Genomic DNA, 15,916 nt, shown 5'->3' with positions numbered 1-15,916 from the left:
TTCAGCACGTTGCAGCGGCAGCGGGGAGGGATTTTCTGGCACCCTACCCGCCCAGATCCTCCTGCTTGCAGCGTTCCTCATCCCTCTCTCTCTCCCTTTGACCTTAGGGCAGCTTTGGCATCGGAAGACAGCCGTGCTCTGGAAAGCAGCTGTGGAAGCCTGGGGAAGTCATGCTCCCACAGGGGAATTAACAGCCTGAATAACAGGACAGCTTTGGGTGGGGGCTGCATTCAGCATGGCCGGAGGGGGTTACAACTGCTATGATCGGGACATTATGATTAATTAGATCTCAGTGATATTTGGACTGGTGAAACCTGAGCCATATGCGTTGTATCCACCATTAGCTTTATTTTCCTGCCTCCTGAAAAATATAATGCTAAGGTAACATTTAAGGCTGGCAAGAAAGGTAAGTTTGGGGCATTATCTTGGAGTCGATTTTTAATGTTGCTTTTTTGTGGACTGAGAATATTCTACATGGTATAAGTTCTTTTGTTATTTGTTGAGACTTTTTTGAGTCAGGAGGTAATTTTTACAAATGTTCCTGGGGCACATAGTTGTGTTTTTCCACAACTATTTTTCAGCATCGATTATTGTGTCCAGAACATAGTAGGACTTCGTACCTACCAGTGTTGAGTTTGATTTTTCACCTCAAACACAGTGCCTGCCTAGCAACTTCAGAATTTCTCTAGCATTTTTTATTTTGTGACATACAAATTGGTGGGGACACGTACGTCCCAGAAATGTCTAACTGTATAATATCACAGAAGCGCACTGTAGATGGAGAGCCTGCTGCCCTCTGGAGGAGCTGCTCAGATACATCATGCCGGCGCCCGTGTCAGGATCACCTTGGGAATTTTTTTTAAATGCAGTTTTCCAGGTCTCGCCCCAGACCTACTGAATCAGAATTTCTTAGGACAGAGCCTGGAATCTGAGATTTTAAGGCTGTTTCCCACCCATGATTTTTATGTACACTGAAATTTGAGAGCTACTGATCAGGGACAATCATGGAAATGACTTTTCAGGTTCTCTTCTTTGAAAGAACAAGAAATCTGTATCATTGTATGTAAAAGCAGTCATACTTCCTGGGCCTCCCCACTAGTTGCCGGAGTCTGTAGCACACATGGACATGCTGCTGTCTGGAAGGAGGATGTCAATGTGCATTGTCCCTATAGTACTTTCATAGCAGCTGTTATATACATTTGTTAATTAAATCCTCACCACAATCCTGTGAGATACCGGAGTGGGTCGGAAAGTGGCTCTGAAAAGGATATGTCAGTGTTCCAGCTCCCCATGGCAGTAAATGTTTTCTTCTTTGGGAAAGGGTTTCTAAAGAGGTAATTAAGTTAGGGGTCCTGAGATAAGTTCATCCTGGATTATCCAGTAGGACCCAAATTAAGTGACCGGCTTTCTTGTCATGAAACAAAGAAGACCAGGCACGGGCAGAAGGCTAATTAATGAATGACAGAGGCAGAGATTGCATGATGCTGTCACAGGCAAAGAGTGCCTAGAGCCACCAGAAGCTGGGAAAGGCAAGGAAAGATTCTCCCTTAGAGCCTTCAGAAGGAATATGGCTCTGCTGACACCTTGATTTTGGATTTCTGGCCTCTAGAACAGTGAAAGTTTAAATTTCTGTTGTTTTAAGCCACTAAGTTTGTGATATTTTGTTATGGCAGCCTAGAAAACTAATAAAGACTAGTATTGTTATTCTCATACTGCTGTGTCTACTGTAGTGGAATAAATTTTATTACAGTAACCACTGGGTTCTAGGACAATGGTAACCTTGAATTGATTCTTTTTTCTTGAGGGATTTATGATATAAGCACATTCTCTTCGACATTGATAGACCTAGCGATAATTGCTGCCCATTTAGTGAAGTGAAAAGACTGGAGGGAAGTTACAGTATTCCCAAAGGTCTGTGCAGGAATTGTTCTGGTGGGAAGAGCATGGCCCACCATGCCCTTCGCTGTACTTAGCCTAGTGATATTCATGGCACAGCCAAAACCAGCACCCGCAAAGACATGGATGCAGCTGTAGCTCTCTCAAAGGTGGGAGAATGCCTGATGTCAGCCTGTCCTTAAGTGGGCTTTCACTTCTGTCTGGCATTATGTCCATTTGGGCTACCTTTTCAAATTAGTCTTTGCTTCCACAGCTCATGTAAGGGATCCATGGTGAATGTTAACAAATTCAGTGTTAATCATGGCCCATTCAATAATAACCCTCTAAAAATAGATTGAACTTAATATAAAGCATTCATGGATCTAAAAACACTTGAGTATAGCTTTAAGGTTGAAGCATCAACTTCAGATTCAGACAGACCTAGAATGGAATCCTAACCCAACCATTTAATAGCTATAATAGATATAAATTTTTAAGCAAGTTATTCAACCTACCTGAGGGTCAATGCCCTCACTTACAAAACTGAATATCACTTCATAGGGTTATGGTGACAATTAAAAGAGAGTATATAATGGGCTTATCCTCATTAATGGCACATAGGAAGTAGTGAGAGATAGCTATAATTATTATGCAATGTCATAACATTTCAACACACTTTTGACTTTCTTTCACTATTTTATCCCACTCCAGGGTCTAAGACTTTCCCTTTTTCTTAAAATTTGGGTGAACAAAAAGTGGGCATTGTAGGGTTAATTTTAGCCTCTCCTATGAGCTATTGATTAAATGTTTCTTTGTGGCTCAAAATTAACATTTAATTTGAATACTTATCCTACTGCTGTTTTATTTTCCCTTCACAGGAAATGTCAAGTAGGTTGGATGTGCAATACTACCGACTAGGGATATTGAACATGTGAGCATTTTAATGGCAGTGAGTTTTCTTTTAAAAAAAAAACAAACTGAGCATATGGGATTATTAAATTATTGATGATGTTTTCGCTGCAGTGGATTTATAAATAATACATGTTTAAAGAGTTATTACATCTACATTTCTTTAGGGACAAGTGAAGAGTCTTTGAGTTTAAAGAGAACTGACAGTTGAAGAAAGGTCAACAAAATGTTCATTCATGCAGTTTCTGTGCCAAAAACTCCTCAAACTTCAAATAAAAACCATTTTATGTAACCATACCAAATAGTCTCCCTTATTTTTAAAGCATAATGTATTTAATTGAGCAACTATGGTGGGGAGAATCTTGAAATAATATTAATGATAAAAGTTTCAGGTTGAACAGTATCACTTTTCTTTTCCTTAGAAAACCTCCAAATTGAAATTAGCTTCTATGGATAAAAACAAAAGAGGAACCCAACATTTATTCTCTGAAACCTATCAAATTCCTGACACATTAGGTCTTTAGAATACGGCCTTTTAAATACATTCAAAAAGGGACGACACGGAATGACTGGGAAAAAAACACTGGGAAAACTATGAAATCAGGTATGGTCACCTTCCACCAGGGTTATCCTCCATGGGTCTGGGAACACCCAGGAATTTTAGGTCAAGTTTTGTTTGATATGCATATGAGTATGGGGGAGAAGCATTAGATCCATAGTTTGCGTCTGATTTATGACCCTGAGAAAAGTTAAGATCCACTGCTGCTGCCTTTTCCTTTGTTATTGGCTAAGAGGAATGAGGGAGGAAAGGGATGGGGTAAAGGAGGGGAGGGAGAAACCGAAACTCTTCCTGTATTAATTAACCTCTCACCTCCCTTCAACCTTTCCACCTCCATAAACCATAAGCAGCACTCTAAATTTCGGCTGATATAACAATACAGCTAAACAAAAACTAATTGCTAGAATATGAACATGGAACAGTAGTATCCAGCAACGTCAGGAAAAAACAAATGTCTTAATTCATTTTTTTTCGAGAATTTAAAAAAGTCTTTTGATTTTTTGAAAATGTGCTTATTTTTCTTTGTATGTTTGGTTTTAATGTCTGTCTCTGCAATTTCCAAAAAGCGTTTGAAGCAAAATATAAACCAATAATTCAATTATAAAACTCGAATGATGATAGGATAGTTTAAATATTTTCTTTGAATGGGAGAATGTATTTACAAGTATTTAAAATATATCTTTCAGGCCTTGAGAATTACTTCATTGTGTTACCCATTTGTAGTGGTAAGAGGCTAAGTGAAAATTTCATGAAAAATGAAATTGGATAGAGAGAGATTAAATGATTTATGTTACTGAATTTAATCATATTTTTCCCATGTAGACAGGGCTGAGGGAGCTGAAGTAACTTGCCCAGTGTCCTCTAAGGGAGTATCAGGGCCTGAATCCAAATCTAGGTCTTTCTGACTCCAAAGTACATATTCTTTCCTTGGTTCTTCATCTCTGGCGAGGCTCCTCTGTGGCCTCCTTTCATAAGTCACTCTCCCCTCCTGCTCTGTACCTTGGCACCCTGGGATAGATTTAGCATGTTCCTGGAAAAAAGCAGGGCCGATTTTGAGCACTTTTCAGAGAATCGTTCCTCTTGAGTAGTTCTTTAAACTGACAGGTGATGGCCATAGAGAAGGATTATTGGATAAAACAGAAGACATGAAACACTAGTTTTCTTGAAAGATGGCAGTGTGTATCTATTAGAAAGTATGAAGAACAAAGCATTGAAAACCCGAGCAATAGAAACGGTTGAGGGTGGTGTTGGTGTCTTGAAAAGCAGTCAACTTTTTAAGGGTTTACCCTAAGAACTCGCAGGCATTGCCCCATTTGGGGGTGTGAGGCGACATTTTATCTATCATGGTAAGGTGTTGCCCAGACTTTATCATGTTAGGTTCTATCTAAACTTCACAGGACACTTCAGCCAAAAACAGAAGCGCATCTGCTAAGAGGATAACTGATGTAGTATCTTAAGATGACGTTTCTGAAGCACCCAGCCCAGTGCTTTGTCTAAACTTGGTACTAAATAAATGTTGTTTCCTATTTTGTTCCCTCATGAAATATGAGGCTAACAATTTTGAGGGATGTCATTAGCCCGAACTCTGCACAGTTACAAGGTACGCTATCCTTGTGATTACATCATAGAATGTTTGGATGGAAAGGGCCTGAAGTATAATCTTCGGGTCTAACTTCTCTTTTATCCACATAGCTTTATTAAGGTATAATTGACAAATAGAAATTTTATATACTTAAGGTGTACAACGTGCTGATATATGTATACATTATGAAGTGATTATCACACTTAATTGCCATTTGTGTGTGTGTGTAGTGAGAACAGTTAAGATCTAATTTCTCAGCAAATTTCAAGTATAATTATAGTCACCATGCTATACATTAGTTCACCAGAACTTATTCATCTTTTTTTTTTTTTATATTCTTGCCCGCGGCATATATTTTATTGGCATTTACAACAAATGGCTAATAGTTTTAGCACAGATTCTCATAGTTTATAAATATTACTTCAAAGTTATAAAAAGCAATAACAATAAACATATACCACCATTTCCCCTTGAAATTTCTATATTTAAATATAAAGCCCAAAATGGTAAGTCAGGATTAATACATCGTCCAAAATTTAGCAGAATGGCTCAGGACTAAACAAATTAACTGGAAACATTGCATAGGACAGAGAATGTCCCTGTATAAAAACTGTTCTATGGATTGTTTCTTATCCCCTGAGGATTAAGCTGAGATGTACAAGTGATAATAAACGATGCACATATTTTTTACGAAATAAAAACATCTATAAAATAGTTTATCATTACTTCTGTGAGAGTGTGAAATGCCATATTAAATTCAAAAGAGACTGATTTACTTGTTCATATACGGACAAGTATTCTTATAACTGAAAGTTCTTACTCTTTGACCAACATCTCCCCATTACTCTTACCCCCCAGCTTTGAGCAACTACTGTCTGCTTCTATGAATTCAACTTTTTTAGATTCCAAATCTAAGGAATACCATGCAGTATTTGTCTTTCTCTGTCTGGCTTATTTCACTTAGCAAAATGTCCTCCAGGTTCATCCATGGTATTGCAAATGGCAGGATTTCCTTTATTCTCATGGCTGAATAATATTCAATTATATATACAATGGATGACAAGGATATTTAAATAAACACAGAACTGTCTGGTGGCATCCTGTATTCAGTATCATTCCTCTCATTTTCAGACATCTAATCTCTAGTCCTGGATGTGATCACTGAACTCAGAAAGTCAAGGCACTAGAAGATCTGGAGTCAGACAAAACCAAATTCTTTCCTCTCTAAGCTACAGTTATAAAGTCAGGAATGGGAACTCATATTTACAAAGTTTTGTAATAACAAGGTTAGTCTTTGATTAACTAGGGAACTCAATTGGAATATACTATTTGGGACCTTGCATACGCTTTACCTATAGTTGCAGCTCAGTAAATGTGTGTTTATTACCTTAAGGATTATGGTCGAGACTGTGCTACTGAAAGATCTACTAAGCCACAGCAATGTTTTCTTCCTTCCTCAGTCCTGTCTGCCTAGCTTTCCCTCACTGCTTTTCTTCACTGTTCTTGCATGAAAAGAGATCCAGGATGACAGGAAATGTGATGACTCATCTGACATCAGATTGAGTCCTTTTCATCTGCCCTTTTTGTTGGCCTCGGTCTCTGATATTGGGAACAGTCGTGTTATGTTTGTGAATGTTTTCATTTCACAGAAGACACATGGATTGCAGTGGGACTCTGATGATTTAAAGGTCTGATGCGTGTGGCTGGCTCATAGCTCTTTGTTTTCCACAATCCTTTGACTAGAAAAAGAAATCAAAGTATTTTAATCATGCTGACCAGCAAGGGTCAGGGATGCCTTCACTTTGATTTGTGTCTCTGCTTGTGTATACTCCTATCTTTCTTTAAAGGTAGGTTTTATTTCTGCTTTATCTCATATTCCCTTTTTAGTTACATGTATTTAGTCTTCTTTTCTAGTTGTGCTTATTGAGCAGAGAGATGAAATAGTCTATGAGTAAATAGGTAGAGTATCTGCACAGGAATTCCTATTGTTACAACTGTTAATCTGTTTTTTATTGATTAGGTTTAACATGTAAAATGGGATTGAGGTGAGGTGGGGAGGACAATAAAATATTGTAAATCATATTTTATTTTATTTTCCCAATTAAAATATGGTAATAATAATGACGATGCAGTTTTCTATTCTTCTCTGCTTTGCATGTATTCAACGTCTATTTTTATATTTGTATTTAATGTTTTTTCAAAACTATGATTTATTTGTTAGCTGATACTATTACTCAGTCCACGAATCCTTTTATTTTTTAGGTAATCATCTTTGTTTTGAGAAACATGTCATATTGCTATGCTGAAATATGTCCTAAGAGTAAGAGTGTTCATTTTAAAAGTTAAGACTTAGAAACAGACAACGGCTGCTCTGCCTGAACAAAACCACGTTTCCATGTGCCGTTGGCTTTGCAGGAGACTTGTTCTCAAGATTCATGGAGAGTTTATCTAAAATGTCTCAAAGGAAAAGCAATGTCTCAAAGAGGGGGAAATGGGTAATGGGGAGGATTTCTTTATAGTCTGTTTTATTTAGAAATATTTATATCATTATTAATTATGATGGCAAGAATGCTATTTTACGTTTTAAATTGTTCTTTCCTGCTGAAATCTTAATGTTTTAGAGTTTTCAAATGCATTTGTCAAACAACTCTTTCTCTTTAGTAATATAACACCTATCCTTTTGTTCATTTTTGCCTAATGAGTTATTCAATCCCTTTAACTTTTTTTGTTCAGGGTCTAAATTCTTTTGGAAAATTTGTAGAATACTATTTCAGGTGTCAAATTTGAATTCTTTATGGGAAAATATAGAGAGAGGGATTAATGAAATTAATTATGTCAAATAGAAGGCAAGTAACCTACTTTTAATGCATTCTTAGACTAATACAAAGAGATATGCATTAAACTATTGTCTGAAATTTAATGACTAAAAATGCTATTATTTTAGAACCAATTTTAAATTATTTAAAAATTATTTTAAGTAAATTAGCCTTGAAAACCTTGCACTCTCACAAATCCAATGTAAGTGAATTTCAAAGTTGATTTTAAAAAGGGCTATGGCTTATTAGGACCTTAATGAAATTACTAGTTATTTCAAATTGCTGGGTGAAGGTTCCTCATCTAAACACCCTACTAGTTGTAGACAGATGTCAGTTTAATGGGTATTTTGACAAGAAAAGGCAGGACTCTTCCTTCATTCCTGGATCAGTAAGCTTGTGAGTGCTCTTACCAACAGTGTTTTATTTGATGATATCACACTAGTCCTGAGACATAGGCATTATTATTTTTATCTTGGATGCCCATTGCCCTTGTTCTGTGATGGAAGCTGCCGGAATCTCCCCACCTGCCAGCACCCTCTCTGCTTCTCTAATTCTCCCCTGTGTTCGGCCATGCAGCCTGTGCAGCCTGTGCGTCTGAGGAGAGACTCTTTCACAAACTGTTTTCTCATTATAACCAATTCATCAGGCCTGTAGAAAATGTTTCTGATCCTGTCACAGTGCATTTTGAAGTGGCCATCACACAGCTTGCCAATGTGGTAAGTGCCTCAAGTTCACCACATGTACCTCAAGAAGCCCTAAGTCTGAGGGGGTCAGAGCAGTTCTCGAACATTGTCCCACTTATTGCATGTGGTAAATACGGAAATCAAAAAAATGTGAACAAACAAAAATCTACATGGCCACAGGCCCTTCGAAGCTGTCTGGTTGGGAGGGAGACACTTTCCTCGTGGATGCTGTAATTAGTCACATTAATGCAGGGTGTTTCGGGAAGTGCTTTTAGAACCAATTTATGAAACAAAGAGGTGAAGGAGATGTTGAAGAGAGGTTAGAAAGAGAGCTAACTTCACTGTGCACCTATTATGCACCAGCTACCATGTCTACACTTGTGGCCATCAGCTGCATTTTATAGCTAAAGAGCCAGAAGTTCAGTTAAGCACCTTTTCCCAAGGTCATACAATTACAAAATGGTGAAACTGCGATTTGAATCAGCCGGGTTTAACTGCTAAGCTCATGCTTTTTCTACAGCATAGAAAAAGAATTGCTTTAAGACTTCTATGTTATGGAAGAAAGAAAATTATTTTAATTTATTGCTACTATGTTCAAGGACAAATAGGACTAGAGTCCTTTTGAATGCTCTTCATGCCCTAGTTGCTGAGAAAGGAGGCGGTGGGGTCTTGGTGCTCTAATGGAGAGTAGGGCTCTAGGCTTTAAGGCTTGGGAGGAGGATAAGGCTGGGCCAAGGCTCAGGGTTTGGACCAAATTCCAGGAATAAAGGGAGGCTCAGGAAGTAAGGGAAGTTTGAAACATCTCCAGAGAGGGGTGTTAGGGAGAGTTTTTGGGACAACAGTGCATAGAAAGAAGAACCCCTTTCATCATATCAGACCCAGTGCATGGATAAGAAAGAAGCCCTCTTTCTCCTAGACTTTGCCCCGGGTGAAACAGTGTGACTCTCTAGGTGTACTTGGGGAAAGACCTTAATTATAGATGTGAAGTCAGAGCTCACCGTATTTCTGCAGTCTATGCTTCCCAGTGGACTAGGCTGACTCTGGCCTGGTTCTCTAGCTTCTGGCCTAGGTTGAAAATATGTATATACTGATTGGGAAAAAAAAAAAAAAAAGGACTACTTTTGTTGATCTTTTCAAACCCTGAGGCTTACCATGACTTGACACACACCCATTTGAGAAAGGAAGTTTAGCAAGGTCTCCAGTTAGAGTTTTCAGCGGGGAGTGGAGAACCTCAGAGCAGCTCAGTGAGCCAGAGCAGGCTGAGGTCCTCCAGCTACTGCTGAGCTCGTTTACTCTGGACACTGCCCATGTGTCTTGGGAATCAAGGTTGGTAAGTTTAGGGAACCCACTAGGTAACAATCGATAAATCTCAAGAGATTGTGTCGTAAGGCTCTTGAAGGCTCCGGATGCGTCCTCAGTCGCTTTCCCACTGAGCATTGGTAGCTGCTGATGGGCACGTTATATTTGGAACATTGACCTGAAATGCTTTTCTTCTAGACAACCCTATGGTTGTCTTCAGGTCTTTCGGTATCTGCTTAAACTTCTTCCTCAGAGAAGCCTTCTTAGTTCGTTTTTCTAAAACAGATGCGTGTACACATGTCTGCAACACACACATCCCCCACTCCATCCCTCTTCGTTTTTCATCATAGGACTTATCAGTGTCTCACATTATATGTCTATTATTGATCCCTCCCCCAACTAACAGCTGAGACACATAAAGGTAAGAAGTTTTTCTATCTTATTTACTGCTGTAGTCCCAGTGTTCATAGAGCACCTAGTAGGTACTCAATAAATGTGTAATGAACGATTAAAGCAATCAGCAATGGCTTGGGTGGGAGTGGAGGATGTTCTCTGGAGCAGTGGCAGGTTCCAGCCGGAAAACTCCATGATAAGCGGAGGCTGACATTTCGAAGCGCAACTGGGCTTGGGACTCAGAGCCTAGAGAGTGCTGAGGCACTATCGAGGAAGAGAGGTTTTCAGGGAGTGGGGAATGGAACAGTAAAAACAATGAACCCAGGTTCAGATACCTACCTCCATCTGCGGTATTTCTCCTCCCTTCTTACCACTCTCATCTCTTCCTTCTTTCCTTTCGTGGAATCAGAAAACTTTATGGGGTTTGGTGATCAGAAAGACCTCACAGAAGTGGTGAGACTTAAATCAGGTTTGAAAGTCAGTCTTTAAGCCACACTTCCTTTTAAAGTCACCAGGGTTAAGGCCAGATTTGGAAATATTGCATATCTGGTGGCTTTTTATAAGCTGCCTCTTCGGTCTTTTTGTTGTCCTCCATCAGCATGAATAACTCAGATTTGGCTCTTTTTAGTTGTAATCTTTGTTCCAAAATTCACCTCCATTAGCATGTATATTTGAGGCTAATAATATTGTTTCTTCTTCACAGGATGAAGTAAACCAGATCATGGAAACCAATTTATGGCTACGTCATGTATGTGTCTATAACACGTGTCCTTCTTTTGGAACTGTGTTATTTGTGTGTCAGCCCAATGACGCCTAGTGGATAAAATCAGCTAGCATTCCCCCTTTCCATCCCCATCTTATGCTAAAGCTTAAATACTGCCTATCTCCAAAGCTTAAAGTTCAGCTTTAGTAATAGCTGGCTTGATATAAACTCTGCAGATGCAGAAACCTAGTGACAAAGTTCTCCAGGACATAGAGATTGTCCTTTCCGGTGTCTGCTCTCAAGTCTTCTATTTTTATCTGTAACTTGAGCTCCAGAGCCGGATGCTTGCCCAGTCTTTGATCCTGCTGCACCAGGCCTAGAGAAGTCAGTAGTGAGCACAAGAGCATGTGGGTTAGAATCCCACCGGCTGGTTTAATGTTATACCATCTTTTACTTTCTTCTTGTCTTAATCTTTTACACAGATTTTGTAACAAACTCATCATCATACACTTGAATTATCTTTTTAATATCAGAAATGAGTTGCTACTCCAAGGTGAACTTCCATGGAACATGAAAGTTGAGCCTATAACCTTGGCCAGTTAATTAATAATAGATAATTATATGTACTATCCATTAGATAATTTATATTTTCCAAAACCAGCTCAGCTTCCTAGATCCCTATTCTCTGTGGATTTAGTCTTTCAACTTTTGATACAAACCAATGAACTGCTCAAGTAGGAATTTAATTTTTTGAAAAAACTGCTGGACAAATATAGAGTTAACATTGGAAGAAAATTATTAAGAAATTTTTTAAAAACACACTCCTATTTCTTTTAGATCTGGAATGATTATAAATTGCGTTGGGACCCAGTGGAATATGATGGCATTGAGACACTTCGTGTTCCTGCAGATAAGATCTGGAAGCCGGACATTGTTCTCTATAACAAGTATGGGTGCTTGACAGCACTAGTCTCTTTCCAAAGTTGCCTTTGGTAATGCTGACCCATAGCAACGGGATGATACTAATGGTGTCTGGTTTATGTTGCAGCGCTGTTGGTGACTTCCAAGTGGAAGGCAAGACAAAAGCTCTTCTTAAATACAATGGCATGATAACCTGGAGTCCACCAGCTATTTTTAAGAGTTCCTGCCCCATGGATATCACTTTTTTCCCTTTCGATCATCAAAATTGTTCCCTAAAATTTGGTTCCTGGACATATGACAAAGCCGAAATTGATCTTTTAATCATTGGATCTAAAGTAGATATGAATGATTTTTGGGAAAACAGTGAGTGGGAAATTGTTGATGCTTCTGGCTATAAACACGACATAAAATACAACTGTTGCGAAGAGATATACACAGATATAACCTATTCTTTTTACATTAGAAGGTTGCCCATGTTTTACACCATTAATCTGATCATTCCTTGTCTCTTTATTTCATTTCTAACTGTGTTGGTCTTTTACCTTCCTTCCGACTGTGGCGAAAAAGTGACACTTTGCATTTCAGTTCTGCTTTCTCTGACTGTGTTTTTGCTGGTAATCACAGAAACCATCCCATCCACGTCACTCGTGATCCCCTTGGTGGGTGAGTACCTACTGTTTACCATGATCTTTGTCACCCTGTCTATCGCGGTGACTGTGTTTGTGTTAAACATACACTATCGTACACCAACAACACACACCATGCCCAAGTGGGTGAAGATGGTTTTCCTCCAGCTGTTACCCAACATCCTAATGATGAGGAGGCCTCTGGACAAGACAAGGAAGACAAGTTCTGATAAAAACCCCAAAGGCACTTCCAGTAGGCTTGCCAAAGTCAAGTTTGATAATCGCAGAGAGCCTGAACTTCTTAAAGAATGCTGCCCCTGTCATAAATCACATCAGCTTGCCACCAGCAAGAGGAGATTAAGTCATCAGCCTTTACAATGGATGACAGAAAATTCAGAGCATTCGCCTGAAGTCGAAGATGTGATTAATAGTGTTCAATTCATAGCCGAAAACATGAAGAACCAAAATGAAACAAAGGAGGTAAATGCATGTCCCCTTAGCCTGTCCACCTGCAACAGGCCTACAGGTTTTTTGTAGACATGGTCATATCTCCAGTGTAAGTTCTGTTTACAAGAGGGTCAGGCAGCATTACTTTAAAATCCAGTTCTGTTATTGTGCAGTTCCGGGTGGGCTGACCTGGGATTGGGTGAGATAACTTGTAGCCCCAGGGCAAATCTCCGCCTCCAGAAATGTTATCTCAAGTGAAATGTGGTTAATGTAAACATTTAGGGAGACCTTGGTTAATGAAACCAAGATCTCCTGCACAAGAAACAATGGCAAACAAAAGGGTGAAGAGGGAAAAGCTGCCCCCATAGAAGAAGGAGAAATGATTGCACTGCAGCTTGGGGTCTGAGAGCCGTGGGAGGAGGGCGGGAGCGAGTCCTCCTGCAACTCCAGTCCCACTTACTCTACTGAAGAGGGACTTAGGTGCTGATTTAGCCTCAGGGATATATCAACATATTCTACTCCTGCCACCCAGAGTCTAACTATAGCAGCATGGACCTCCACCCATCCTCTAAAAAAGAGAGCTTAAGAAAATTACACTAGTTTTCCATACCATAAGGGTAACTAGATGAGGGCATCTGAAAGCTCATGACAGGTGTCTGGTTTGACCCCACACTGCAGCTGCCAGATCTGTATCTCCTAGCAAAAGTTTACTGAGACCTAACATCTGCTCTGTTGGTGCAGGGAAAGATACTATGACCGCATGTCACAAACATGGGGTAAGGGATGCATTACAAGACAAGTGAGCCCAGAACCCACCTTTATGGTGACACATTCATAAAATCTGCAGGAGAGTTGCTGTCGATTAATCACCACCAGGTGGGACTCTCAAGACACAACCAGAGAGACTTCGGCAAAAGGTTGTAGGTCAGGAACTAGAAGCACGTGAGAACAAAATGAACTCTCCATAAGCAGCATGACCTTGAGGTCTAAAAGGCTGCCTGTTCCTAATAAGGGGTCCTCCTTCATGTCATACTTCTCGCCTCAAACCTATTTCCCTGACTTGCCACAGGGTCCAGTATAAATTGGTGCAAGTGATAAGAGGTTCACTTTCTGAGCAGCTATTTTTTGGGGGTGCTTCTTGCAGTTAGGAAAGGTCCTTTGTGACCCACAGAATGCTGGCTTATTGAGATCTGTGTGCTCTGTAGTCAGCTGCATGAAGCACTAACAGGACTCATGCATCCGGCCTCTGCAAATGAAACAAAAGTTCTTCTGTGTGCTATATAGGAGACACGGGTTAACCAGAATAATACCATATGTGCTTTAAAGATTTCCAGGAAAATCTTTGAAAAGTAAGAAGCTTAGGTATGAAACAGAACATATTTCCTATGGTTTTAATTTTTTAAATTGCTTTGACGTTTTGTTTGCCTTTCAGGTAGAAGACGACTGGAAATATGTAGCCATGGTGGTAGACAGAGTGTTTCTTTGGATATTTATAATTGTCTGTGTGTTTGGAACTGCAGGGCTATTTCTACAGCCGCTGCTGGGGAACACAGGAAAGTCTTAAGGATTTTATCTTCTGAAACTTACAAATGCTATGTTTTTTCTGTGTTTCCAAAGCAAGGAAAGGGATCTAAAACTTCCAATCTAGGTCTTCTATCTACTGAAGCTGATGACTAGATGGAAAAAGAGGACTTTATTGCAAATTAGGAGGCCGAATGTCCTTTGTAGCACAGAGGAGTACTTTGAGGTGTGCTATAACACTGGAGCCAAGAGCAGGCGGCACCCACAGGCTCCCCTTGTCTGAATACGTTCAGCTTCCAGAGACACGATGATCCATAATACAGCAAACTATGTAACCAACATCAAGCCACACTAAAAGGGAATCTGTACTCCCTCCAGTTTATGCTGCTGGTCAATATCGTGACATGAAACTCTGGAACACAGACCTTGCTGATATTTGCAACCCTTGTAAACTTTATAGACTTGATTTCTTATGCATGTCTCTGTGATGTAGCTCACACTCGTGCATTATCTGATACATTCGTTGGCACAATCTCAGCAGGCTCAATGTAGTTAGCATTCATCTGGCAAGAAACTCAACTGGTAACCCAGCACTGTGCTAGGCATTTCGAAGGTAACAGAAATAGGTTCTGTCTGCAAGCACTTGTAGCTTTTTAGGAAAAGTCATAAACACAAAGCTTTCCAGGACCATGTGGGGAATGTAACTAGAGCAATCTAGGAGAACATGGTGTGGTGTGTGTGGTATGTGGCGTGGTGAGGCAACCTGAAGCTACCTTTGTGGTCTTTCCTCGTTAGCAGTTTCCATCTGTTCATTGTATCTGAGACTGAAAATAAAATTATTTCTTCTCTGAGAGATTGTGATCTTGTACCTTTTGATTCAATTCCTTTACTGAGAGGGAGCACCTTGGGAATTCTGTTTTATTCCACTCCACTTATCTTCTTGCTTGTCGTATTAAGATTATTATAACAATTTAAAAGATATATTTTAAAGTGGAAAAAAAATCTGCCCTAACAAAGGAACTCATTTCATGTTTGCCTTTTCCTTTCTAGGCCTTTTCTATATGCACACGTAACTTTACACTTCAATTTTACCTTTCAATTTTGTATTTTGCTGTTTTCTCAAAACACCATCTTAGCAACATTTCTCTGGGATTTTACAGTCTTGAAGTATAATTTTTTTTGCATAATCTCCATTGTGTTGATACACCACGACACCTATTACCACGTGTTAATTCTTCCCTGTGTATTTCATACTGGAACGTAAAGCACTATGTGGTACAGCAGGCAGAGGTCTTGAATTCGAATTACTCTGTTTTAAAGTTATTTTTCCTCCCTCTCATAGTCATATTTGAAGTACCTATATTTTGTTCTTTCTATCTTTACAGAGAGTTGCTTGTTACTTGCTAGATGTTTTTTTTACTATTAAACCAAATTGACATTTAATTTTTCAAAAAGTTTCATTGTAGTTAAAAACACATAGCATAAAATTTATCATCGTAACATTTTTAAGTGGACAGTTCAGTGGCATTAAACACATTCACATCATTGGGCAACCATCACTGCCATCCATCTTCAGAATTCT

The 15,916-nt window shown here is 39.3% G+C and overlaps 1 protein-coding gene across 1 annotated transcript; it reads left to right on the top strand.

Moving 5' to 3' along the window:
• The first annotated feature begins 295 nt into the window (after positions 1-295).
• On the top strand, positions 296-15,086 carry CHRNA6 (cholinergic receptor nicotinic alpha 6 subunit). Its single transcript, XM_016127364.2, has 8 exons — positions 296-406; positions 3,207-3,388; positions 6,575-6,772; positions 8,318-8,457; positions 10,820-10,864; positions 11,657-11,766; positions 11,868-12,846; positions 14,246-15,086. Exons 3-8 carry the CDS (start codon positions 6,694-6,696, stop codon positions 14,375-14,377), a joined length of 1,485 nt encoding a protein of 494 aa, XP_015982850.1. The 5' UTR covers positions 296-406; positions 3,207-3,388; positions 6,575-6,693; the 3' UTR covers positions 14,378-15,086.
• Positions 15,087-15,916: the final 830 nt, after the last annotated feature.

The sequence above is a fragment of the Rousettus aegyptiacus genome, unplaced genomic scaffold (genome assembly GCF_014176215.1).
Source record: "Rousettus aegyptiacus isolate mRouAeg1 unplaced genomic scaffold, mRouAeg1.p scaffold_m13_p_11, whole genome shotgun sequence".
In the NCBI taxonomy this organism is placed as follows: Eukaryota; Metazoa; Chordata; class Mammalia; order Chiroptera; family Pteropodidae; genus Rousettus; species Rousettus aegyptiacus.
Note: the sequence above shows the minus strand (reverse complement) of the source record. Positions and strands in the feature narration are given on the sequence as shown.

What these genes read in the sequence shown, in the direction of transcription:
- CHRNA6 (XM_016127364.2), top strand. Translation starts at nt 6,694, where the DNA reads ATGCTGACCAGCAAGGGTCAGGGATGCCTTCACTTTGATTTGTGTCTC. An exon ending in ACTCCTATCTTTCTTTAAAG is followed by an intron (nt 6,773 to 8,317) that starts GTAGGTTTTATT and finishes TCGGCCATGCAG; the next exon opens with CCTGTGCAGCCTGTGCGTCT. An exon ending in TCACACAGCTTGCCAATGTG is followed by an intron (nt 8,458 to 10,819) that starts GTAAGTGCCTCA and finishes TCTTCTTCACAG; the next exon opens with GATGAAGTAAACCAGATCAT.